At 45.1% G+C, this 26870-nt stretch overlaps 3 protein-coding genes across 5 annotated transcripts; 2 read left to right on the forward strand and 1 right to left on the reverse strand.

Moving 5' to 3' along the window:
* LOC149972634 (uncharacterized) lies at window positions 1-10982 on the forward strand. The gene is made up of 7 exons (XM_090217698.1): window positions 1-244; window positions 3145-3276; window positions 4880-5055; window positions 6082-6269; window positions 7804-7864; window positions 8066-8339; window positions 8541-10982. The coding sequence occupies exons 1-7, from the start codon at window positions 137-139 to the stop codon at window positions 9429-9431; spliced, it is 1830 nt and encodes a 609-aa protein (XP_090073824.1). The 5' UTR covers window positions 1-136; the 3' UTR covers window positions 9432-10982.
* LOC118936584 (uncharacterized) lies at window positions 10270-18210 on the reverse strand. Of its 2 annotated transcripts, none has more exons than XM_090217694.1 (4): window positions 17950-18210; window positions 15946-17828; window positions 14367-15658; window positions 10270-12650 (listed from the first exon to the last, which is right to left on the reverse strand). In XM_090217694.1, the coding sequence occupies exons 1-3, from the start codon at window positions 18140-18142 to the stop codon at window positions 14417-14419; spliced, it is 3318 nt and encodes a 1105-aa protein (XP_090073820.1). In that variant the 5' UTR covers window positions 18143-18210; the 3' UTR covers window positions 10270-12650; window positions 14367-14416. The 2 variants fall into 2 exon arrangements, with proteins under 2 accessions (XP_090073820.1, XP_090073821.1); XM_090217695.1 differs by having other exon boundaries at window positions 15946-16934; window positions 17950-18142.
* On the forward strand, window positions 18194-26865 carry LOC110531516 (uncharacterized). Of its 2 annotated transcripts, none has more exons than XM_090217696.1 (4): window positions 18194-19757; window positions 20614-21335; window positions 24342-25377; window positions 25745-26865. In XM_090217696.1, the coding sequence occupies exons 1-4, from the start codon at window positions 19577-19579 to the stop codon at window positions 25927-25929; spliced, it is 2124 nt and encodes a 707-aa protein (XP_090073822.1). In that variant the 5' UTR covers window positions 18194-19576; the 3' UTR covers window positions 25930-26865. The 2 variants fall into 2 exon arrangements, with proteins under 2 accessions (XP_090073822.1, XP_090073823.1); XM_090217697.1 differs by having other exon boundaries at window positions 25769-26865.
* Window positions 26866-26870: the final 5 nt, after the last annotated feature.

Raw genomic sequence — 26870 nt, forward strand, 5'->3', positions numbered from 1 at the left:
AACAACAACAACAACAACAACAACAACAACAACAACAACAACAACAACAACAACAACAACAACAACAACAACAACAACAACAACAACAACAACAACAACAGGAGAAGTAACAGGCTTGGACAGGAGGAACACAGAGATGGCTGTGCTGTACCGTTCACCTTCACTGCAGAGCAGCGAGCTCCTGGCGCTGTACGGACGAGAAGCGGACCCTTACAGGGGAAGAGACCGGGACCCTGGCTATGAGGTGAGGAGACCAGTTGAAACGTATGGGGTACACCACAAAGCAGGTTCAAAGAGTTAGCCAGCTAACTATCCAGAACGACATGCAGAGCCCTCTGTAATTACAGGGACACAGCACCATGTTTTCTACTTTTGGCTCTATATTCCAACAGTTTGGATTTTAAATCAAACAATTCCCGTGTTAAAGTGCAGACTGTCGGCTTACATTTTGGGCATTTTCATCCATATCAGGTGAACCATTACACTACTTTTTGTACATAGACACATGGACAGTGCAGATAGCCCGGTTAGCCAATGTGTGGGGGCACTGGTTGGTCTGGCCAACTGAGGTAGTATGTACGTGTAGATATGGTTAAAGTGACTATGTATATATAATAAACAGAGAGTAGCAGTAGCATAAAAGTGGGGTTGGAGGGTGGTGGGACACAGTGCAGATAGCCCGGTTAGCCAATGTGCGGGGGCACTGGTTGGTCTGGCCAACTGAGGTAGTATGTACCTGAATGTATAGTTACAGAAATGAATGGTAAATAATGTATTGTGTCATTTTGGAGTCACTTTTATTGTAAATAAGAATAGAATATGTTTCTAAACACTACATTAATGAGGACACTACCATGATTACAGATAGTCCTGAATTAATCATGAATAATGATTAGAGAGAAAGTTACAGATGCACAAATATCATACCCTCCAAGACATTCTAATCTCTCACCATTACAATAACAGGGGACGTTAGCATTTTTTGGGGGGTATGATATATAGTATCAGTCATAAGTTTGTACACACCTACTCATTCCAGGGTTTTTCTTAATTTTTTACTGTTTTCTACAATGAAGAATAGTAGTGAAGACATCAATACTGAAATAACACATATGGAATCATGTAGCAACCAAAAATATATTTAAACAAATCAAAATATGTTTAATATTTAAGATTCTTCAAAGTATCCACCCTTTGCTTTGATGACAGCTTTGCACACTCTCTGCATTCTCTCAACCAGCTTCATGAGGTAGTCACCTGGAATGCATTTCTATTAACAGGTGTTCCTTCTTAAAAGTTCATTTGTGGAATTTCTTTCCTTGTTAATGTGTTTGAGCCAATCGGTTGTGTTGTGACAAGGTAGGGGTGGGTATACAGAAGATATTTGGTAAAAGACCAAGCACAGCTCAAATAAGCAAAGAGAAATGACAGTCCATCATTACTGTAAGACATGAAGGTCAGTCAATCTGGAAAATGTCAAGAACTTTGAAAGTTTATTCAAGTGTAGTCGCAAAAACCATCCAGCGGTACGATGAAGCTGGCTCTCATGAGGACCAGATTTGAGATGTTTGGTTCCAACCGCCGTGTCTTTGTGAGATGCAGAGTAGGGGAACGGGTGATCTCCGCATGTGTGGTTCTCACCGTGAAGCATGGAGGAGGAGGTGTGATGGTGTGGGGGTGCTTTGCTGGTGATACTGTCAGTGTTTCATGAGCTGAGATAAAAGATACCAGAAATGTTCCATACGCATGAGAAGCTTTACTTCTCTCAAAAATGTTTTGTTCACATTTGTTTACATCCTTGTTAGTGAGCATGTTTTCTTTGCCAAGATAATCCATCCACATGACAAGTGTGGCATATCAAGAAGCTGATTAAACAGCATGATCATTACACAGGTGCACCTTGTGCTGGGGACAATAAAAGGCCACTCTAAAATGTACAGTTTTGTCACACAACACAATGCCACAGATGTCTTAAGTTTTTGAAGGAGCGTGTAATTGGCATGCTGACTGCAGGAATGTCCACCACGGCCCCATGTCTCAAGGATCTGTACACAGAATGCCCCAGTTCTTCCATGGCCGGCATACTCACCGGACATGTCACCCATTGAGCATGTTTGGGATGCTCTGGATCGACGTGTACGGCAGCGTGTTACGCTTTCCCGCAAATATCCAGCAACTTCACACAGCTTTTGAAGAGGAGCGGGTCAACATTCTACAGGCCACAGTCAACAGCCTGATTAACTCTATGTGAAGGAGATGTGTTGCGCTGCATTAGGCAAACGATGGTCACACCAGATACTGACTGGTTTTCTGATCCACGCACCTACCTTTTTTTAAAGGTATCTGTGTATCTGATGCATATCTGTATTCCCAGTCATGTGAAATCCATAGATTACGGCCTAGTGAATTTATTTAAATTGACTGATTTCCTTATATGAACTGTAACTCAGTAAAATTGTTTCATGTTGCGAATATATATTTTTGTTCATTGTATATACATTTTTTAAGAAATGTTTGAAATGGTCAAATTGACTCAACAACCAAAAACACATATTTAGGTTTGTTTGGATTTCGTTTTGAATCAGAAAATCTATAGTTTCTGGCTGTTTATCAAAGTTAACTATTTTTCCAACACAAATTGTTAGTGGGTGTTAATTCATGTTAAATCTTCACTGTAGTGGGTGTTAGTTCATGTTACATTTTCACCGTAGTGGGTGTTAATTCAAGTTAAATCTTCACTGTAGCGGGTGTTAAATCTTCACTGTACTGGGTGTTAATTCATGTTAAATCTTCACTGTAGTGGGTGTTAATTCATGTTAAATCTTCACTGTATTGGGTGTTAATTCATGTTAAATCTTCACCGTAGCGGGTGTTAGTTCATGTTAAATCTTCACTGTAGTGGGTGTTTATTAATGAATTAGGAGTCTAATACAGTACTATAAGGTCTTATTGTGTGTTTATTCATGACTTAGGAGTCTAATACAGTACTATAAGGTCTTATTGTGTGTTTATTCATGACTTAGGAGTCTGATACAGTACTATAAGGTCTTATTGTGTGTTTATTAATGACGTATGAGTCTGATACAGTACTATAAGGTCTTATTGTGTGTGTACTGTACATAATATTCTGAATGAATCTTTCAGGAGTATGATGTGGATTCAGAGGGCAGCGAGGAGGGGAGAGACGACATGCGGAGCGCTCTCTCTCTGGAGGAAGGATACGGCGTGGAGAGAGGGGAGCGCTCAGGCCTGGGACGCGTCTACTTCTCCAACCAGGTAGCCTAGAATAGATACTGCTCCGTGCTCTTTGCACCTGGGCCCTTTTTACTGTAAATTCATGACCATTCCTTTACTGTTTCTACTGTTCCTCTGTATATGTGTAGGCTTTGCCTGTTGTTTCATTAACAACGGATGTTGAAATCTAAATTGCTGCTATGGGACAGTAGTGCCTGGTTTCACGCTATCATGTCAACCCAAACTTTAATCTAATGGCTTGGCAATTTTTACCTTAATCTGATCTTTTCCAGCTACTATGGCTTGGCTTGGTTTGGTTTGACTTGGTTTGGTTTGGTTTGGTTTGGCTTGGCTTGGTTTGGTTTGGTTTGGCTTGGTTTGGTTTGGTTTGGTTTGGCTTGGCTTGGTTTGGTTTGGCTTGGTTTGGTTTGGTTTGGTTTGGTTTGGTTTGGCTTGGCTTGGTTTGGTTTGGCTTGGTTTGGCTTGGTTTGGTTTGGTTTGGTTTGCTTTGGCTTGGTTTGGTTTGGCTTGGCTTGGTTTGGTTTGGCTTGGTTTGGTTTGGCTTGGCTTGGTTTGGTTTGGCTTGGCTTGGTTTGGTTTGGCTTGGTTTGGTTTGGCTTGGTTTGGTTTGGTTTGGTTTGGTTTGGCTTGGCTTGGTTTGGTTTGGCTTGGTTTGGTTTGGCTTGGTTTGGTTTGGTTTGGTTTGGTTTGGCTTGGTTTGGTTTGGTTTGGCTTGGTTTGGTTTGGCTTGGTTTGGTTTGGCTTGGTTTGGTTTGGTTTGGCTTGGTTTGGTTTGGTTTGGCTTGGTTTGGTTTGGTTTGGTTTGGCTTGGTTTGGTTTGGTTTGGTTTGGCTTGGTTTGGTTTGGCTTGGTTTGGCTTGGTTTGGTTTGGTTTGGTTTGGTTTGGTTTGGCTTGGTTTGGTTTGGCTTGGTTTGGTTTGGCTTGGTTTGGCTTGGTTTGGTTTGGCTTGGTTTGGCTTGGTTTGGTTTGGCTTGGTTTGGCTTGGTTTGGTTTGGCTTGGTTTGGTTTGGTTTGGTTTGGTTTGGTTTGGCTTGGTTTGGTTTGGTTTGGCTTGGTTTGGTTTGGTTTGGCTTGGTTTGGTTTGGTTTGGCTTGGTTTGGTTTGGTTTGGTTTGCTTTGGTTTGGTTTGGTTTGGCTTGGTTTGGTTTGGTTTGGTTTGGTTTGGCTTGGTTTGGTTTGGCTTGGTTTGGTTTGGCTTGGTTTGGTTTGGTTTGGTTTGGCTTGGTTTGGTTTGGTTTGGCTTGGTTTGGTTTGGCTTGCTTTGGTTTGTCTTGGCTTGGTTTGGTTTGGTTTGGTTTGGTTTGGTTTGGCTTGGTTTGGTTTGGTTTGCTTTGGTTTGCTTTGGTTTGCTTTGGTTTGTCTTGGTTTGGCTTGCTTTGGTTTGGCTTGGTTTGGTTTGGTAGTGTGAAAAGGGTCACAAGATGGCCTGAATCAAAGGTTAGGATTCTATCCAATCAGTGCGCGCTTGACATATAAGGTCATTTCAGATTGAGCCAACAAATGCCGCGTTTATCATGAATGTGGTCTCCTCGGGCCTTGGGAGCATTGTCTTTAAAAGGATCATAGCCGGGCGGTCGGATTGAATCCCAGTCCTAAATGTGGGCGTTCCTCTTCCCACACCAGGACTACTACCAGAGGCTGGAGCAGCTGCAGAGAACCCACCTGAGGAACATGGCTGAGCTGGAGAAGATGTATATCTGTAAAAGGTCAAAGGTCAACAAGAAGGACGATGAGGAGGAGTATGAGGAGGACAAGTGTTTGGAGAGAGAGGGCAGAGACATACAGGATCTCCAACCCAGGTCTGATATCATAGCTTTTATTACTGTACCTTTTGAAAGGGAACTTCGTTTTTAGTTAAGTGGTTGTAGGCTATGTAACCTTGTGCTGCCTTTTTACAAGGCGGGGAAAAATGAAGTGTTTATTATACTGAACCAAAATATAAATCCATCATGTAAAGTGTTGATTCCATGTTTCATGAGCTGAAATAAAAAAAATCCCAGAAATGTTCTATATTCACAATAAGCGTATTTCTCTCAAATGTTGTGCACATATTTGTATACATCCCTGTTAGTGAGCCTTTCTCCTTTGCCAAGGTAATCCTGACAGGTGTGGCATATCAAGAAAATGATTAAACAGCACGATCATTACACAGTTGCAGGGGACACTAAAAGGCCACTCTAAAATGTGCAACACAATGCCACAGATGTCTCAAGTGTTGAGGGAGCGTGCAATTGGCGTGCTGACTGCAGGAATGTCCACCAGAGCTGTTGCCAGAGAATTTAATTTAGAAGTACGTCCAACCAGCCTCACAACCGCAGACCACGTTTAACCATGCCAGCCCAGGACCTCTACATCTGGCTTATTCATCTGAGACCAGCCACCCGGACAGTGGATGAAACTGAGGAGTACGTCTGTCTGGAATAAAGCCCTTTTGCAAGGAAAAACAAATTCTGATTGGCTGGGTCTGGCTCTCAAGTGGGTGGGCCTATGCCCCCCCAGGCCCACCCATGGCTGCGCCCCTGCCCAGTCATGTGAAATCCATAGATTAGCGCCTAATTAATTTATTTCACTTGACTGATTTCCTTATATGAACTGTAACTCAGTAAAATCTTTGAAATGGTTTCATGTTGCATTTATATTTTTGTCCAGTGTATTATTTGGGGGAACAAAAACATCCATGTTTGTTTTGTTGTGCTTTAGAAGAAGGTATTTTAGCGTTTCACATCCTAAGGGGAGCTTTAACCGAGATGCGCTTAAGACTTTTTTTTACGGTAGCAACAATGAAAGCTCATCTTAAATGAAGCTCAATCTCTCCTGTCTCTCAGTGTCACGTGGGAAAGCCAGAGCTCTGGCTCTATGCCAGTGAGGCGACTGCAGAGAATCCTTTCAGACGAGGAGCTGAACTTCCACGAGGAGACGTCCGGCGACGTGTCTGACCAATCAGGAGACGGTGTTGGTGGAGACGGAGAAGAGGAGGATAACCATTATGAACTGCTGCTGGAAGAGAGAGAAGGTCAGTGGGGGAAAAGAGCCAGAAACAGCATGTCATGAATAGGCCACCTGTTATAATACAATATGCTAATCTTCTCCTACAGTTGTCAATATTTTTGTAAATAATTCAGCAAAAAGTTCTAAATGGAAATACAGTAAGTCTCAAAACAAAACCCAACACCAAACAGGCTACCTAAATATGGTTCCCAATTAGAGACAATGACTAACACCTGCCTCTGATTGAGAACCATATCAGGCCGAACATAGAACTAGACAAACTAGACATGTAACATAGAATGCCCACTCAGATCACACCCTGACCAACCAAAACATAGAAACATACAAAGCAAACTATGGTCAGGGTGTGACAGTCTGTGTATAAACAGTGCCTTCAGAAAGCATTCAGATCCCTTGACTCATTCCATGTTTTGCTGTGTTACAGCCTGAATTCATAATTTATTCAATACATGTTTTTCTTCACCCATCTACACACAATACCCCATAATGACAAAGTGAAAACATGTTTTTCTTTAAAAGAGAAATACATTTATTGGAAATTAAATACAGAAATACAGTGTCTCATTTACAAAAGTATTGACACCCCTGAGTCAATACATGTCGGAATCCCCTTTGCCAGCGGTCACACCTGTGAGTCTTTCTGGGTAAGTCTCTAAGAGCTTTGCACACCTGGATTGTATAATGTCTTCTTGGTAAGCAACTCCAGTGTAAATATGGCGTAGTGTTTTCGGTTATTGTCCTGCTGAAAGGTGAATTAATCTCCCCAGTGTCTGTTGGAAAGCAGACTGAACCAGGTTTTCCACTAGGATTTTCCTGCGCTTATCTTCCTGTGCTTATTTAGTTTATTTTTTTATCCTGAAAAACGTCCAATCCTTAATGATTACAAGTATACCCACAACATGATGCAGCTGCCACTAGGCTTGAAAATATGGAGCAAAAATATATGTGTTGCATTTGCCCCAAACATAATACTTGTTGCAAACAGGATCCATGTGTTGGAATATTTGTATTCTATTCAGGCTTCCTTCTTTTCACTCTGTCTATTAGGTTAGTAGTGTGGAGTAACTACAATGTTGTTGATCCATCCTCAGTTTTCTCCTGTTTTAAAGTCTCCATTGACCTCATGGTGAAATCCCTGAGAGGTTTCCATCCTCTCCGGCAACTGAGTTAGGAAGGACACATGAACGTATGTGACGTGTTAAGCACTCCTGAACTTATTTAGGCATGCCGTAACAAAGGGGTTGAATACTTATTGACTCAAGACATTTCTGCTTTTCATTTTTAACTGAATTAGTCAAAAATGTGAAGGAAAAAAATACATTTCCACTTTGACATTATGGGGTATTGTGTGTAGGCCAGTGACACAAAAAGCTGAACTTTATCCATTTTAAATTCAGGCTGTTACACAACAAAATGTGGAAAAAGTCAAGGGGTGTGAATACTTTCTGAAGGCACTGTAAGTCAACACAAAACCACTCAATCCATCCGTCAAGGTCACATTTTTAATAGTTCACTATTTTGTCTCTTTCTGATTGTAGAGGACAGCCATAGCCCCAGGGCCTGGAGAAGGAAGGACAAACCCCTCAGGAACAGTCTCAGGTAAAGAGAGAGAATGTGACTTCCTCTGGGGTTTTCTACTTTACATTGTTCTTAACTGTATGAATTTAAAAAAAAAAAAATGTAATCAATGTGCTCAACTCTTATCCTCTTGCGTAAATACGTGAAAGGGTGCTTGGAGCCAAAGGCCTGAAAGCATTCCCTAGAAGATATACGTTGCAATTCAAGCTTTCTTTTACACAGGGACAGTCAGTCCTGCTGTCCAGAGAGTGTGACCACCACCACCGCCCGTAAGCAGCCATCATCTAGGAGCCAGCTCCAGATCCAGCTCCAGCTGAGAGGCTGCTTCCCCAAGAGCCAGGGCAGAAACCAGGGAGGAAACCTGAGCAAGACAGGGAGGAGAACCAGAGGCGAGAGCTATAGGGGGGATGGAGGTCCTGATAACTCCAGGGGGACTGTGACTGTCCCCGAGCCGTTCAGGATGATGATGAGGGAGGAGGAGAAGAAGAGGAGGAAGGTGAGGAGGTGTTTGTTTAGTTGTATTGTTCTCTAAAGAGTCTTGAATGAATAATGTAACACAGCATTCCATAGGGAATGTTCTACCTGTCATAAATACAGTATATGTATGCCAGACGTGCTGAGCAAATGTCCCTCTGGGTGTTTGGGCTAAAAGTACTATATAAAACTAATGTAATATTGATGCATTATTGTCATTAAGGTCAGGACGCGTTCGGAGGTGGAGCTGGAGAACTTGCTGCTGCGCCGGGAGCTGGACGAGCTGAGGGAGTGTGGCATGAAGTTCCGGGCCTCGCCGGCGCCCGCCCACACTCGCCTGCCGCTCTACGACGTCATCAGCCGACGCCTCGGTTACCATCCCGGTAACCACAGAGTTAACTTCGGTAATTATCGGTGTGTCACGGTCAGCGGTGGCAACCAGCGGGCCTCCTCCTGCTCACCCCAGAGACCGTTCAGCTTCCTGGAGAGAGAGAGGAGGAAGAGGGAGCAGAGGATTGAAGTGGAACTGGGGAACCTGGTGGCCAAAGAGGAGAGGAAGGCGTTCAAGGCCAGGCCGGTGCCCAGGTCTGTATACTACAGCCACAGCGCCACCCACAGGCAGCAGAGCAAAGTGCAGCAGCAGCTGACGAGTCAGAAGAAACTGAAGAATATGACCCACCAACACAGCACGCGATCTACACCAGGCTTGAGGGCCGAGGGTCCAGGAGAGAAGAGGGGGGACACAGAGGAGGGCGAGGACCAGGGCCTAACGCTTGTGGAGAAAGAGAAGAGTTTTCGCCTAAAAAAGGAGGGACTCCCGTCCTACGACAGCAATAGCTACTGGCGGTCTCAGAGCCGGAGCAGGCGTCCGTCGATCAAGATGGGGACGGGGGGACCTAGGAAGCAGCTTGAGCTCCAGATAGACATGGAGTCGGAGAGGAGGAAGGATAGAGAGAGGGAGTTGTCTTACATCGACCCACTCTGTACCCCTGGCAGCCCCAACAACCTCTGTTCGTCTCTCCTCAGTCAGGAGGACTTCCCTCTCCCAGCAGGCAAAACAGACTACATCAGCGTGTGTAAAAGCTGTGATCAAGTCGTCGAAAGTGTTCTGTAAAGGGTTCATTCATTTTGGTCAAAGTCAAGACCTGTATCAAGTGTTCTGTAAAGGGTTCATTCATTTGGTCAAAGTCAAGACCTGTATCAAGTGTTCTGTAAAGGGTTCATTCATTTGGTTAAAGTCAAGACCTGTATCAAGTGTTCTGTAAAGGGTTCATTCATTTGGTTAAAGTCAAGACCTGTATCAAGTGTTCTGTAAAGGGTTCATTCATTTGGTTAAAGTCAAGACCTGTATCAAGTGTTCTGTAAAGGGTTCATTCATTTGGTTAAAGTCAAGACCTGTATCAAGTGTTCTGTAAAGGGTTCATTCATTTGGTTAAAGTCAAGACCTGTATCAAGTGTTCTGTAAAGGGTTCCTTCATTTGGTCAAAGTCAAGACCTGTATCAAGTGTTCTGTAAAGGGTTCCTTCATTTTGGTCAAAGTCAAGACCTGTATCAAGTGTTCTGTAAAGGGTTCCTTCATTTTGGTCAAAGTCAAGACCTGTATCAAGTGTTCTGTAAAGGGTTCCTTCATTTTGGTCAAAGTCAAGACCTGTATCCTCCACCACTAAACATGTTAACTCCTGTCTCTCTGGGTCATCCTTTACGTGTACAGAGCCTTCAGAAAGCATTCATATCACTTGACTTATTCCACATTTTGTTGTGTTACATCCTGAATTAAAAATGGATTCAATATTTTTCCCCCCCCATCTACATACAATACCCCATAATGACATCACAATACCCCATAATGACATCACAATACCCCATAATGACATCACAACACCCCATAATGACATCACAACACCCCATAATGACATCACAATACCCCATAATGACAAAGTAGAAACATGTTCTTAGAAATATTAGCACATTTATTGAAAATGAAATACAGAAATATGTCATCGAATTTGTAAAATAAAAAACTGTTTCCACTCTGAGATATTGTGTGTAGGTCAGTGACGAAAAAGTCAAGGGGTGCGAATACTCGGTCTCTAATAATGTAACAGAGTTAAGACATGACAGATCATTATACGACAGTGGTTTCATACATAAACTAGATGTTTTAGGAGACATCTGAGACTGTATTTGTGTGTTCTAATAACGACACTGATCATGTCTTGATAAACTGTCTTGAATGTACATGTTTGAACGAAGCCCTTGTTTTGTGTGTAGCAGTGTGTTTTCCCTTCTGATTCTGTGAACATTTCAACCAGGATTTCTGGAAAACCTGTGATTTTTGCTAACCGTAGTCCAACACTAGGTTATTCAGCGAGCTAAGGAAAACAGTTTGTAATGTAGTAAGTAGTTGTAGTAAATGGTTTTAGCCAGGTAACATTTAATTGATCATGTCCTGAGAGGCAGACCTGCAACTGGAAAGTCACAGGTTTGAATCCCAAGTCTGAACGGAATAATTCTGGTAGGCTTCTGTGTATCCTAGACGCCGCCTCCTGCTGCTGTTGTGCCCTTGAGCAAGGCACGGAACCACTGAACTGCTCCAGGGACGCTTCAATAACTGTTTCTCAGGGGTTGAAAAACAAGTTTAAAAAAGGGGGCCATTTTCTCACGACTTCAAATCGTCGTGTTGTTTCTGTCTGTAGAAAGATCGTATTCAATATTTTTAAATAATAAACATGTTTGATTCTTTCATTCTCTTAATGTTGGAGTATAATTTGACTTCCAGTATTTAAGTAAAATAATATTGTCCAACCCATTGGTTATCTAACGGCACCCCCACATGCCATGTCTTAAAATATGCATATAGACGGATTCAAAGGTAAACTTACATTGTAAACCTCTGACAGACAGATTTCTAACTCTGACCATAACGTCTGAACTTTATAGCACACCCAGAACGCACCAATTATTGAGTCAAAGAACAATAACATTTTGTTTGGCTAAGGTGTTGGGTTGCCAGTCAGATTTCTAACTCTGCCCATAACTTCTGAACTTTATAGCACACCCAGAACGCACCAATTATTGAGTCAAAGAACAATAACATTTTGTTTGGCTAAGGTGTTGGGTTGCCAGTCAGATTTTTAACTCTGCCCATAACTTCTGAACTTTATAGCACACCCAGAATGCACCAATTATTGAGTCAAAGAGCAATAACATTTTGTTTGGCTAAGGTGTTGGGTTGCCAGTCAGATTTTTAACTCTGCCCATAACTTCTGAACTTTATAGCACACCCAGAATGCACCAATTATTGAGTCAAAGAGCAATAACATTTTGTTTGGCTAAGGTGTTGGGTTGCCAGTCTCTGGACCTGAGTTTGAGTCCAGGTCAGGGGTGCTGCCCTCTGAATTCCCTGCAGTACTCTGTCTCTGTTTGACTCTATTTACATAAAACTTAATGCCCGACCAGTTTCTGCTTTTGAGCGCCACAGGTTCTGACTGGAGGCATTTGAGGCAGTCCTTCTTTTCAGGAACTTGGCAACTCTTTATGAACGGCATCATGTGTTTCTCTAATGCTGCTACCTCATCAACGATCCACTTTGATCTCACAGTGTTGCTTTGGGTTGGCTGGGCACCTGTGCGACGGGTCGGCTGGGTGCCTGTGCGACGGGTCGGCTGGGTGCCTGTGCGACGGGTCGGCTGGGTGCCTGTGCGACGGGTCGGCTGGGTGCCTGTGCGACGGGTCGGCTGGGTGCCTGTGCGACGGGTCGGCTGGGTGTCTGTGCGACGGGTCGGCTCGGTGCCTGTGCGACGGGTCGGCTGGGTGCCTGTGCGACGGGTCGGCTGGGTGCCTGTGCGACGGGTCGGCTGGGTGCCTGTGCGACGGGTCGGCTGGGTGCCTGTGCGACGGGTCGGCTGGGTGCGTGTACGACGGGTAGGCTGGGTGCCTGTGCGACGGGTCGGCTGGGTGCCTGTGCGACGGGTCGGCTGGGTGCGTGTGCGACGGGTCGGCTGGGTGCGTGTGCAACGGGTCGGCTGGCCAGGCGCCTGTGTTACAGTGGTCGGCTGGGTGCGTGTGCAACAGGTCGGCTGGCCAGGCGCCTGTGTGACAGGGGTCGGCTGGGTGCGTGTGCAACAGGTCGGCTGGCCAGGCGCCTGTGTGACAGGGGTCGGCTGGGTGCGTGTGCAACAGTTCGGCTGGCCAGGCGCCTGTGTGACAGGGGTCGGCTGGGTGCGTGTGCAACAGGTCGGCTGGCCAGGCGCCTGTGTGACAGGGGTCGGCTGGGTGCCTGTGCAACGGGTCGGCTGGCCAGGCGCCTGTGTGACAGGGGTCGGCTGTGGACCTGTTGAGAAAAGATTGCAAAAATAACAGAAAGAACATAAATAAACATGACCATTTCCAGGCAAATTACCTGTATAAACCATCCACTTGGAGAGCTAGCCTGACATACAAGGTGTAACAAGCCATCCACTTGGAGAGCTAGCCTGACCTACAAGGTGTAACAAACCATCCACTTGGAGAGCTAGCCTGACCTAAAGGTGTAACAAACCATCCACTTGGGAGAGCTAGCCTGACCTACAAGGTGTATAAACCATTCACTTGGAGAGCTAGCCTGACCTACAAGGTGTAACAAACCATCCACTTGGAGAGCTAGCCTGACCTACAAGGTGTAACAAACCATCCACTCGGAGAGCTAGCCTGACCTACAAGGTGTAACAAACCATCCACTTGGAGAGCTAGCCTGACCTACAAGGTGTAACAAACCAACCACTTGGAGAGCTAGCCTGACCTACAAGGTGTAACAAACCATCCACTTGGAGAGCTAGCCTGACCTACAAGGTGTATAAACCATCCACTTGGAGAGCTAGCCTGACCTACAAGGTGTAACAAACCATCCACTTGGAGAGCTAGCCTGACCTACAAGGTGTAACAAACCATCCACTTGGAGAGCTAGCCTGACCTACAAGGGGTAACAAACCATCCACTTGGAGAGCTAGCCTGACCTACAAGGTGTAACAAACCATCCACTTGGAGAGCTAGCCTGACCTACAAGGTGTAACAAACCATCCACTTGGAGAGCTAGCCTGACCTACAAGGTGTAACAAACCATCCACTTGGAGAGCTAGCCTGACCTACAAGGTATAACAAACCATCCACTTGGAGAGCTAGCCTGACCTACAAGGTGTGACAAACCATCCACTTGGAGAGCTAGCCTGACCTACAAGGTGTAACAAACCATCCACTTGGAGAGCTAGCCTGACCTACAAGGTGTAACAAACCATCCACTTGGAGAGCTAGCCTGACCTACAAGGTGTAACAAACCATCCACTTGGAGAGCTAGCCTGACCTACAAGGTGTAACAAACCATCCACTTGGAGAGCTAGCCTGACCTACAAGGTGTAACAAACCATCCACTTGGAGAGCTAGCCTGACCTACAAGGTGTGACAAACCATCCACTTGGAGAGCTAGCCTGACCTACAAGGTGTAACAAACCATCCACTTGGAGAGCTAGCCTGACCTACAAGGTGTATAAACCATCCACTTGGAGAGCTAGCCTGACCTACAAGGTGTAACAAACCATCCACTTGGAGAGCTAGCCTGACCTACAAGGTGTAACAAACCATCCACTTGGAGAGCTAGCCTGACCTACAAGGTGTAACAAACCATCCACTTGGAGAGCTAGCCTGACCTACAAGGTGTATAAACCATCCACTTGGAGAGCTAGCCTGACCTACAAGGTGTAACAAACCATCCACTTGGAGAGCTAGCCTGACCTACAAGGTGTAACAAACCATCCACTTGGAGAGCTAGCCTGACCTACAAGGTGTAACAAACCATCCACTTGGAGAGCTAGCCTGACCTACAAGGTGTAACAAACCATCCACTTGGAGAGCTAGCCTGACCTACAAGGTGTAACAAACCATCCACTTGGAGAGCTAGCCTGACCTACAAGGTGTAACAAACCATCCACTTGGAGAGCTAGCCTGACCTACAAGGTGTAACAAACCATCCACTTGGAGAGCTAGCCTGACCTACAAGGTGTGACATTCGACTTACATTTATTTTGGGATTCACTGAGAGTGGACAGTGCTCCAGCCAAAACAACCTCATTCCACTTGAAACTTTTGAATTTGCCAGCAGACTTTGTGTCGTCCTGACGTCAGTGCACAGGATTCCACAGCGCTGCCAATGTTCATTAAGTTGTATCCCATTTGAACAGCCAGGGTCGGACGGTCGTACGTTTTGTTCTCCTCGTTGTAGCCAGCAACAGCTCTCACTGCCGTGATGACGTGAGGTAAATTACTAGGTATGACCAAGTCCTCAAAGCACATCAGAGGTGTACACGTCCTGGCCGTGATGAGGAGTCTTGCCACCTCTCTCATTCTTCGTTGAATGTATCGGTTTCTTCTGTCATCTGGCTGTGGTTGGTTGTACAGCTCCTCTCCCATGAGGAGGATACATTTGTCATTTCTAACCACAAATGAAACTCGGTCGGAGTTCATACCACAAACTATCTTCCAAAGACCTGTGCTGACGTAGTCGGGTTGAGGACGCATCTTAAACGCCATCGCTGACTGAATCCTCATCTTTGGTCCAGGTTTTGGTTCTTCAGCTTTGGGGTTCAAAGGGCAGTATCTGACATGCTTCCGTAGTGACTTTCGAATGTACAGACCTTGACAGTGCAAGCAGTGGGTATAACATCGAGTGGATCCTGGCACTTTGGGACGGGAACAGGAGGCCATCTCTCCACTCCCACGTCTTGCTACGGCAGCATTACGCACAACGCCTCCCTTTTTATTCAGAAGACGTAAGACTTTTCTCTCTCTGGACTTCTTTCTAAAGCTGAAGGCCTCGTCCACTTCATCCCGATGCACAATCCGCAGGTGTCTCGCGATTTTAACATAAGCCTTTCCACAGTACCGACAACACTGTTTCTTAGACCTTCTACTGTCGGTTACAGACGTTGGTATGACGTGTGTGGAGCTTGGAGCTGCTGATGGGGTAGTCACCCTACTGCACACAACCTCTGGTGAAGCACTCTGCACCCTCTGACATATCCTCTTAGCTGGATTATGAGCCCCAGAGTGTGTTTGGATGTTCATGTCTTTGTTGCCGTCTGAAGGGCTGATCTCAGTCCCCGGGTTGTTTTCATCACATAAGTTGGACAAATCAGATGGTTCATTCAACACACCACTAGAATGGCATGTTCTCTTCGCTGGTTTACGTGCCTCAGAGTCTTCTTTAGTGCAGGAGCTACTGTCTGAAGAGTTGCTGTCTGTTACGGAGATGTTTTCCTCACTCCAGGTAGAGAAACTAGATGCTTCATTTGATTCCACGTTACTAGAACCCTAAGAGGGGAAACAAAAAGGAGAGATGAATGTAATATGAAAACTCTCAGACAGCAGAGATCCCGTTTTGGAACGTAGAAATGTTCGTAGAGTTTAGCATTTTAAACAATGTATATCCTTCATATTTAAATGACTTTACATTTATTCATGTTTATATTTTTCAGTATTCATTTTCTGTAAGGAAATTGCTATCAACATCTCATGTAGTCTCTGGAATTAAATGCTGCTTTGTCATGTGTGCTGAGTGCCATTGAACATGTTTAATAATAAATTAAATATCATCTTACTTGTTCTGAAGAAGTGCTGGGACTCTGATGAACTTTACCGTTTTGACTCTGAGCGGCAGAACAGTCTGGATTTACTGCAGAGAGGAGCTGAGAGTCCCTGGTTGGTTCTGATACTCTGTTTTCACTCTGAGCTGCAGAACAGTCTGGATTTACTGCAGAGAGGAGCTGAGCGTCACTGGTTGGTTCTGATACTCTGCTGTCAGATTCCAGCTGCTGTTCCTCCTGATTCATCCAGAGTTCCTCTTGTTGTGTGGGCTCTGGTTCCTCCAGACCCAGCCTGGGACTTCTCTCCTGCTGCTCTGGTGGAACCTCCTCTTTAGAGACAGGGAGAGAGGGCTGCTGGGAGTCTGGAGAGAAGGGAGGGGGAATGGGTCTCTCCATCCCATCAACACGTTCTTCTATGTTTCCTACCTGGGCTTCAGACCAGTCTGGATTTGCTGCAGAGAGGGTTGGTTCTGATACTCTACAAAGGCTTGTTGATTCTGATAGCCCAATGTAAAGCTGCTCTTCCTCCTGCCTGGTCCCGAATTCCTCCCGTTTGTCTTTAACCTTTATGGGCTCTGGGTCCTCCTGCTGCAGACTGGGGCTCCTCTCTTGCTGCTCAGGGGGAACCTCCTCTTCAAAGACAGGGAGTTCTGGAGGGTTGGAAGGTAGAATGGGTCTCTCCAACCCATCAACATATTCTTCTATCTTTTCACTCTTAGCTGCAGAACAGTCTGGATTTGCTACAGACGTTGATTCTAATTCTTTGCAAAGACTAGTTGGTTCTAAAACTCTGCAGAGGCTGGTTGGTTCTAATACTCTGATTTCAGACTCCAGACCTTGAGGCTGGTCTTCCTCTTGACTGGTCCTGAGTTCCTCCTGTTCCTCTTTAATCTGTGTGGGCTCTGGGTCCTCCTGCCCCTGACTGGGGCTCCTCTCTTGCTCACAGTGCTGCTGTTCAGGGGGAACCTCCTCTTCAGAGACAGGGAGAGAGAGCTGCTGGGAGTCTGGAGGGAGGAGAATAAGAATAAGCATCTCCACTGCCCCATCAACACATACTCTGTTTTCACCCAGAGCTGCAGAACAGTCTGGATTTACTGCAGAGAGGAGCTGAGAATCACTGGTTGGTTCTGATACTCTGTTTTCACTCTGAGCTGCAGAACAGTCTGGATTTACTGCAGAGAGGAGCTGAGAGTCACTGGTTGGTTCTGATACTCTGTTTTCACTCTGAGCTGCAGAACAGTCTGGATTTACTGCAGAGAGGAGCTGAGAGTCACTGGTTGGTTCTGATACTCTGCTGTCAGATTCCAGCTGCTGTTCCTCCTTATTCATCCAGAGTTCCTCTTGTTTTGTGGGCTCTGGTTCCTCCAGACCCAGCCTGGGACTTCTCTCCTGCTGCTCTGGTGGAACCTCCTCTTTAGAGACAGGGAGAGAGGGCTGCTGGGAGTCTGGAGACAAGGGAGGGGGAATGGGTCTCTCCATCCCATCAACACGTTCGTCTATGTTTTCTGCCTGGGCTTCAGAGAGGAGCTGATAGTCCCTGGTTGGTTCTGATATGCTGTAATCCTCTCCATCAGGTTCTGTTTTGTTCTGTTCAGTTGTGTTGGTGGGTAGAGAGTCCCTCGCTCTGTTCTCCAAGGTTTGGTCAAGATGTGAGGGCAGAGGTGGGTCCTGTTTATAGTCACTTTTCATACAGGCAGGGATCAAGACGTCTTTGGTATCAGGTTCCAGCCCTTGAGGCTGGTCCTCCTCTTGACTGGTCCTGAGTTCCTCCTGTTCCTCTTTAATCTGTGTGGGCTCTGGGTCCTCCTGCCCCTGACTGGGGCTCCTCTCCTGCTCACAGTGCTGCTGCTCATGTGGAACCTCCTCTTCAGAGACAGGAAGAGAGAGCTGCTGGGAGTCTAGCGGGAGGGAAAAGAAAACCAATAATGATTACATTTGTATAATTATTTGATCAATAAGTGTTGCTCACAGTAACTATATGATTCGTGCATTTTGAGTTGTCATTATTTAATTGCAAACCTTCGCGGTGTAACTTGATTTCGGAGTTGAAAACCAAATCCAACAGGCTCTGTAGACGTTTGTTCTCCTCGTTTGAACGGGAGATTTCTTCCAGGTACTCGCCTATATTTTGTTCAAGTACAACGGATATCTCCATAGCTACCGCTGTTAATCGTTCGGTAATAAACACATTCAAGAACTGTAATTGTGACATTTTATATTCACGACGTAAACAAACCAAAGCACTAGCCGTTCACGTTCTGCTTCTTCTTCTTCTATTTTGTTTTAAGGCATTTGTTACACAATTTAAAGGATGCACTACCACCACCTACTGGAAGTAAATATGCCTCCAACTTCAAAACCTTTCTTTCATACGACGTGACAAATTCGTTCAAATTTCACCCCCCCAGTATTTGTTATCCTCCGTGGATCGTCCATAAGAGGTTGATGGGTTACTGCAGGTAGCTAGCGTTCTACAACATGCAACATTGAAGTTAGGTTACAAAACACCATAGAAGAATAAAAAGCACAAAAACGGGGAATAAGAGCTCCAGAATTAGTTTAGAGTGAGAGTGTCAGGGTGAAGTAGCTGCGGTGAGGATCGCCGAGTTCGTCCCAGCGTCCCAAGGATGATTTTGGCCCAGTGGGAGTGACATTTGTGAAGAGAATGGATCCTTGCTTTTTGGTTGATCCATAAGTGGTTTCAAATTGGGTGGGATGAGAGGTTGGGGACTGTTGAATTGGTGATGGTAACTTGGAGTGGACTCATGATGATTTATTGGGTTTCCTCCACCCAGAGGGCGAGGGCGCTCTGGATTACGAGATAAGGGATAAGGATTGTGATGGGTTTCTCTCTCTGGAGCATGGCGCTGTTGAAAGGATGGAATATGTTGTTTCTTAACATGACAGTGCATGTTGTATTTGATTGAGCTCTGTTTAGATTAGGCTATTTCATCTGAGAAACCTGTATGATGTGAAAAGTTGTGGGGGTGATCATGGGGCTGGAGATGGGAGGTGTCCGGTGAGAGAAAGGCAGATTGAGGTTGCCAGGGTTACAGTAGTACAGGAAGTGTGGTATGCTGAAGCAGGGAAGAGAGTGGTTGAGGAACATGGGTACAGGGTGAGGGATGCTGAGAGGATTCCTGTGAGAGATCAAGAGACTGTGATGGGAAGAATATTTGCTTCAGCAAGGTGGGCTTTTTATCATTTATAGCCGTGGTTGTCAATTGTACTGCAGAAATGAATTGAAAGTCACAGAAAATAGAGGTTGTGGTGGCAGCGGTAGAGAAGTACTTGGGATTGGGAGGATTTACTGCAGAACAGCTGCAGGGGGAGTGGTAGGGTTTTGTCTTCTCAACCCACTGGTCTAGAGTTGGACTAGATAGGGTTCAATAGTGGAATGGGTGGCAATTTCCATTTTCCCCAATATTGTATTATTGCATCAAATGTAATGTAGGTGGACCGTGAATGGCCTCACACCACTCTCTTCCCTACAGTAGGTGGCGGTGTATGCACCTTAAAGTTGGATGCAATCCGACAACCAAATCCAAAAGAAGAAGAATTAAAGCAGGAAGTGAATAGCTCGAGCGTTGGTTTATTTTCCTCGTTGACATGTGGCTCTATAGACCGTAAAATTCCCAAATTACAGATGGAGTTGAATACGTTTCTTACTCAGCGGTTAACAGCGGCCGCTGTGGAGATATCGGCTGTCTTTGAAAAAAAGATTGTCGAGTACCAGGTTGAAATCTCCCGTTCGAAGGAGGAGAACAAACGTCTACAGCGGCTGTTGGATTTGGTTTTCCACCCGGAAATCAAGTTACATCGAGCAGGTTTGTAATAATAGCTACTGTGGGAAACAAAATTATTCATCAAATAATTATACTCATTTAGTCATTCACACACACAGTTAGACTGCAGTATATTAACCCGTCTGTCTCCACACCCGGGGGACCCAAACAGTAGTAACATAACAAAATCACCACTTCCATAAATATTGTTTTTTTTATTTGTGTGTTTTTTAATTCTATTAAATACATTGGAATGGTTAGGGTTAAATGTGAGTCAACCCTGCTTTGAGTCGATAGGATTGTAAACATTTTTAAAACCCTTTTATTGACATGACAGTATCTCTACTCTAGCCGACACAGTGAGTTTGGGATCTGTACTAACGGTCCACTCAGTCTTATCTGTTTAACTCCGTATGAAATGATTTCAAATAGTATTTGAACCCAGGTCTGAAGATCACACAGATCACTAGCCAGAGGGAACAAGAAGCATCGTGTGTGTGCGCGTGTGCACACCAGCCTCAGCGGGGTGATAGAAACCTTAAACATCCCTTTTCCAGGGATACAGTATCTTCAACCTATCACCCCCATTTTTTTTCTCGTGTATTACCTTATATGACCAGTATATAACTGTATCAGAGGAGGCTGGTGGGAGGAGTTTTAGGAGGATGGGCTCATTGTAATGGCTGGAATGGAATAAATGGAACAGTATTAATCATATGGAAACCACACGTTGGACTCAGTTCTATTGATTCCTCCTATAGCACCTCCCACCAGCCGCCTCTGAACTGCATTGTTAAGGAAGAGCTTGCAATCACTGTTTACACCTGCTGCATCCTGCTGCATCCTGCAGTACGTGAATAAACTCTGATTTGATTTGTTTTCCTTTTCTTCCCTCCAGACTCCCAGCAGCTCTCTCTTCCTGCCTCTGAAGAGGAGGTTCCTCCTGAACAGCAGCACTGTGAGCAGGAGAGTAGCCCCCGTCAGTGGCAGGAGGACCCAGAGCCCACACAGATTAAAGAGGAACAGGAGGAACTCAGGACCAGTCAAGAGGAGGACCAGCCTCAAGGGCTGGAACCTGATACCAAAGACGTCTTAATCCCTGCCTGTGTGAAAAGTGACTATGAACAGGACCCACCTCTGCCCTCACATCTTGACCAAACCTTGGAGAATAGAGCGAGGGACTCTCTACCCACCAACACAACTGAACAGATCAAAACAGAACCTGATGAAGAGGATTACAGCATATCAGAACCAACCAGGGACTCTCAGCTCCTCTCTGAAGCCCAGGTAGAACACATAGAACAATGTGTTGATGGGATGGAGAGACCCATTCCCCCTCCCTTCTCTCCAGACTCCCAGCAGCCCTCTCTCCCTGTCTCTAAAGAGGAGGTTCCCCCAGAGCAGCAGGAGAGAAGTCCCAGGCTGGGTCTGGAGGACCCAGAGCCCACAAAACAAGAGGAACTCTGGACGAATCAGGAGGAACAGCAGCTGGAATCTGACAGCAGAGTATCAGAAACAACCAGTGACTCTCAGCTCCTCTCTGCAGTAAATCCAGACTGTTCTGCAGCTCAGAGTGAAAACGGTAAAGTTCATCAGAGTCCCAGCACTTCTTCAGAACAAGTAAGATTATATTTAATTTAATGTATTAGTATACATGTAGAACAGCACAAAAAGGCAGCATTTAATTGTAGCGAAAACAGCCAAATGATTACATGAGATTCTGAAAGCAATTTCTTTACAGAAAATGAATACTAAAAAAAAATAATATGAACATGAATATATACATTTAAAATATAAAGTATATGGACAATTCCAGCATTATGGACATTACATTTGCAAGCAAAATCACAACCGTAATATCTCACACTCACAGAAAATTGACAAAGTAAATAGAATGATGTGTGTCTATAGTACTCCTTGGGTGAACCCAAAACAGACTTCTAAATCCTGTCAAGTTGGACAAATTAATGAAATGTATGTCAAAACAAAAAAAATGAACGATTGCAAAGTGAAACAAACCATACAACTCTATGCACAAGGACGACTTTTTGTAGATGCGAATTCTGGTAACAGAATGACGGGCACCAACGGCACCAACCGTCATTCTGTTACCAGACTTTCTATCTGCACTGGGCTTCCAGTACATGTGTTTTTGTAAAATATTCTGTGGAAATTGTTCAAAGTTGTCCGTGTGCATACAGTCGTTGTACGGTTTGTTTCACCTTGCAATCATTGGTTTTTTGTTTGACATTCACTATATATACAAAAGTATGTGGACACCCCTTTAAATTAGTGGCTTCGGGCTATTTCGGCTACACCCGTTGCTGACAGGTGTGTAAAATTGAGCACACCGCCATGTCATCTCCATTGAAAAACATTGGCCTGTGGAATGGCCTTACGGAAGAGCTTAGTGACTTTCAACGTGGCACCGTCATAGGATGCCACATTTCCAACAAGTCGGTTTGTCAAATTTTTGCCCTGCTAGATCTGCCCCCGGTCAACTGCAAGTGCGGTTATTGTGAAGTGGAAACGTCAAGGAGTAACAACGGCTGAGCCACAAAGTGGTAGGCCACACAAGCTCACAGAGCAGGACCGCCGAGTGCTGAAGCACGTAGAGCTTAAGAATCGTCTGTCCTCGGTTGCAACACTCACTACAGAGTTCCAAACTGCCTCTGGCAGGTGTCCACATCTAGTGGAAAGCCTTCCCAGAAGAGTGGAGGCTGTTATAGCAGTTATAGCAGAAAGGGGGGGACCAACTCCATGATTTTGGAATGAGATGTTTGACGAGCAGGTGTCCACATAACTTCTGGTCATGTAGTGTACATTTTAATGTGAAAAATCTGAGTCTCTTTCCCATGGAATTGTCCACTTACTTATTGGTAAAGTATTCAGACCACATTTTCCACATTTTGTTACGTTACAGCCTTATTCTAAAATGGATTAAATAGTTTTTTTCCCCCTCATCAATCTACACACAATACCCCATAATGACAAAGCAAAAACAAGTTTTTATAAATTTGCGCAATCACATATACACAAGTATTCAGACCTTTTACGCAGTACTTTGTTGAAGCACCTTTGGCAGCATTTACAACCTCAAGTCTTCTTGGGTATGACACTACAAGCTTGGCACACCTGTATTTGAGGAGTTTCTCCCATTCTTCTCTGCAGATCCTCTCAAGCTCTGTCAGGTTGGATGGGGAGCGTCGCTGTACAGCTATTTTCAGGTCTCTCCCGAGATGTTCCAAGTCTGGGCTCTGGCTGGGTCACTCAAGGACATTCAGAGACTTGTCCAGAAGCCACTCCGGCGTTGTTGTCTGTTGGAAGGTGAACCTTCGTCCCAGTCTGAGGTCCTGAGTGATCTGGACCAAGTTTTCATCAAGGATCTGGGGCGGCAGGGTAGCCTAGTGGTTAGAGCGTTGGACTAGTAACCGGAAGGTTGCGAGTTCAAACCCCCGAGCTGACAAGGTACAAATCTGTCGTTCTGCCCCTGAACAGGCAGTTAACCCACTGTTCCCAGGCCGTCATTGAAAATAAGAATTTGTTCTTAACTGACTTGCCTGGTTAAATAAAGGTAAAATAAAAAATAAAAAAATCTCTCTACTTTGCTCCGTTAATGTTTCCTTCAATCTTGACTAGTCCCTGCCACCGCCATGCTTCACTGTAGGGATGGTGCCAGGTTTCCTCCAGATGTGATGCTGCCACCACCTTGCTTCACTGTATGGATGGTGCCAGGTTTCCTCCAGATGTGACGCTTGGCATTCAGGCCAAAGAGTTCAATCTTGGTTTCATCAGACCAGAAAATATTGTTTCTCATGGTCTGAGAGTCTAGGTGCCTTTTGGCAAACTCCAAGTGGCACTCCTTTTTACTGAGGAGTGGCATCCGTCTGGCCACTCTGCCATAAAGGCCTGATTGGTGTAGTGCTGCAGAGATGATTGTCCTTCTGGAATGTTCTCCCATCTCCACAGAGGACCTCTAGAGCTCTGTCAGAGTGACGGGTTGTTGGTCACCTCCCTGACCAAGGCCTTTGTCCCCTGATTGCTCAGTCGGGCGGCCAGCTCTAGGAAGAGTCTTGGTGGTTCCAAACTTCTTCCATTTAAGGATGATGGAGGCCACTGTGTTTTTGGGGACCTTCAATACTGCAGAAATGTTTTGGTACCCTTCCCCAGATCTCTGCCTCGACACAATCCTGTCTCTGAGCTCTACGGACAATTCCTTCCACCTCATGGCTTGGTTTTTGCGCTGACAATTTCGAGTCTCATAGCAAAGGGTCTGAATACTTATGTAAATATACATCTGCAAAAATGTCTAAACCTGTTTTTGCTTTGTCATTATGGGGTATTGTGATGTCATTATGGGGTATTGTGATGTCATTATGGGGTATTGTGATGTCATTATGGGGTATTGTGTGTAGATTGAGGGTGAAAAATATTTTGCCAATTTTAAAATAAGGCTGTAATGTAAAAAAAAATGGGAGAAAAGTCAAGGTGTCTGAATACTTTCCGAATGCACTGTACAATGTTTAATATGATAACTCTACAAACATATCTACGTTCCAAAACGGGATCTCTGCTGTCCGAGAGTTTTCATATTACATTAATCTTTCCTTTTTGTTCCCCTCTTAGGATTCTAGTAACGTGGAATCAAATGAAGCATCTAGTTTCTCTACCTGGAGTGAGGAAAACATCTCCGTAACAGACAGCAACTCTTCAGACAGTAGCTCCTGCACTAAAGAAGACTCTGAGGCACGTAAACCAGCGAAGAGAACATGCCATTCTAGTGGTGTGGTGAATGAACCATCTGATTTGTCCAACTTATGTGATGAAAACAACCCGGGGACTGAGATCAGCCCTTCAGACGGCAACAAAGACATGAACATCCGAACAGACTCTGGGGCTCATAATCCAGCTAAGAGGATATGTCAGAGGGTGCATGATGTTGCCGTAGCAAGACGTGGGAGTGGAGAGATGGCCTCCTGTTCCCGTCCCAAAGTGGCAGGATCCACTCGATGTTACACCCACTGCTTGCACTGTCAAGGTCTGTACATTCGAAAGTCACTACGGAAGCATGTCAGATACTGCCCTCTGAACCCCAAAGCTGAAAAACCAAAACCTGGACCAAAGATGAGGATTCAGTCAGCGATGGCGTTTAAGATGCGTCCTCAACCCGACTACGTCAGCACAGGTCTTTGGAAGATAGTTTGTGGTATGAACTCCGACCGAGTTTCATTTGTGGTTAGAAATGACAAATGTATCCTCCTCATGGGAGAGGATCTGTACAACCAACTACAGCCAGATGACAGAAGAAACCGATACATTCAACGAAGAATGAGAGAGGTGGCAAGACTCCTCATCACGGCCAGGACGTGTACACCTCTGATGTGCTTTGAGGACTTGGTCATACCTAGTAATTTACCTCACGTCATCACGGCAGTGAGAGCTGTTGCTGGCTACAACGAGGAGAACAAAACGTACGACCGTCCGACCCTGGCTGTTCAAATGGGATACAACTTAATGAACATTGGCAGCGCTGTGGAATCCTGTGCACTGACGTCAGGACGACACAAAGTCGCGGAGTCTGCTGGCAAATTCAAAAGTTTCAAGTGGAATGAGGTTGTTTTGGCTGGAGCACTGTCCACTCTCAGTGAACCCCAAAATAAATGTAAGTCAAATGTCACACCTTGTAGGTCAGGCTAGCTCTCCAAGTGGATGGTTTGTTACACCTTGTAGGTCAGGCTAGCTCTCCAAGTGGATGGTTTATACACCTTGTAGGTCAGGCTAGCTCTCCAAGTGGATGGTTTGCCAGACATCCCTAATAATATTCAATTTTTTTTTATAAAGGAAATTTGCCTGGAAATGGTCATGTTTATTTAGCCTATTCATTTTTTTCTCTCTGTCTTTCTCTGGTTGTTTCAGCTGCAACATTGTCAACTCCTGTTGAGCCAAAAAGTGAAATATGAAAATCGTGGTATTATTTTTAATTCGTTGCTGCCATTTTTGCAATCTTTTAAGCAACCTTTTCTCAACAGGCGCCCAGCCGGCCCGTCGCACAGGCGCCCAGCCGGCCCGTCGCACAGGCGCCCATCCGGCCTGTCTCCCAGCTGAGCCGGCGCCCAGCAAACCCGTCGCACAGGCGCCCATCCGGCCTGTTTCCCAGCTGAGCCGGCGCCCAGCCAACCCAAAGCAACATTGTGAGATTAAAGTGGATCGTTGATGAGGTAGCAGCAGTAGAGAAACGCATGATGCCGTTCATAAAGAGTGGCCAAGTTCCTGGAAAGAGGGACTGCCTCAAATGCCTCCAGTCAGAACCTGTGGCGCTCAAAAGCAGAAACTGGTCGGGCATTAAGTTCTATGCAACTAGAATCAAACAGAGACAGAGTACTGCAGCAAACTTGGGAGACCGCGGCCCTGACGGGTACTTCAAATCAGGTCCAGAGACTGTCAACGCAACACCTTAGCCATTGCGTTTCCCAGTCAGACTTCGAACCAGCCAGGGATTTGAACCAGCAACTTTGTGTGTGGTGGTGGGGGGGTTACAGGTACCAATATTTAAATTCATATTCTGTTCCTATATTTTATATTCATTAGTTCACACATTGTACCTGTGGGTTGCCACTAAAAACATTTGAAGAAGAAATGAACTTCGCCATTTCCTGGTTGGTAAAATTCTAACGGTAAACCTAATTTCAGTTTGTGACAAAACCAGCCAGTATAGTGTAGAGGATCATGGTCCGTCTAAACCGCTGTGAAATATATTTTCCATAAACAAAAATATTGTATTTTTTTCGTCTGTTTTGAAGCTGGTGTACGAAACTTAAGAACGGGAAGCATAGAAATAGGGCACATAGAACAGATCTACCGGCTTCCTAGACTTGCTTTCAGTGAGAGTGACAGATCTATAACTGTAAGTAGAGATGGAGTCCTCCATCGGGATCTTGAGAGGCAGTAGGGCTTATTTGGTTTCGATGCATTTTTTGTAATTTGAGATTAAACTGAATTTTTATCTATGATCTTCAATGCATTTGGGAGCAATAGAGATACATTGTCTAGATATAGTACAATATCGTCTGCGTATTGGTGTTATTTTATTTGATTAATGAATGGCCTGGGCCAGGGGGTTCCCATGGATAATAAAATAACAAAGGAGAAATTGAT

Source organism: Oncorhynchus mykiss, chromosome 23 (assembly GCF_057628025.1).
Source record: "Oncorhynchus mykiss isolate SJ-2025 chromosome 23, ASM5762802v1, whole genome shotgun sequence".
In the NCBI taxonomy this organism is placed as follows: Eukaryota; Metazoa; Chordata; class Actinopteri; order Salmoniformes; family Salmonidae; genus Oncorhynchus; species Oncorhynchus mykiss.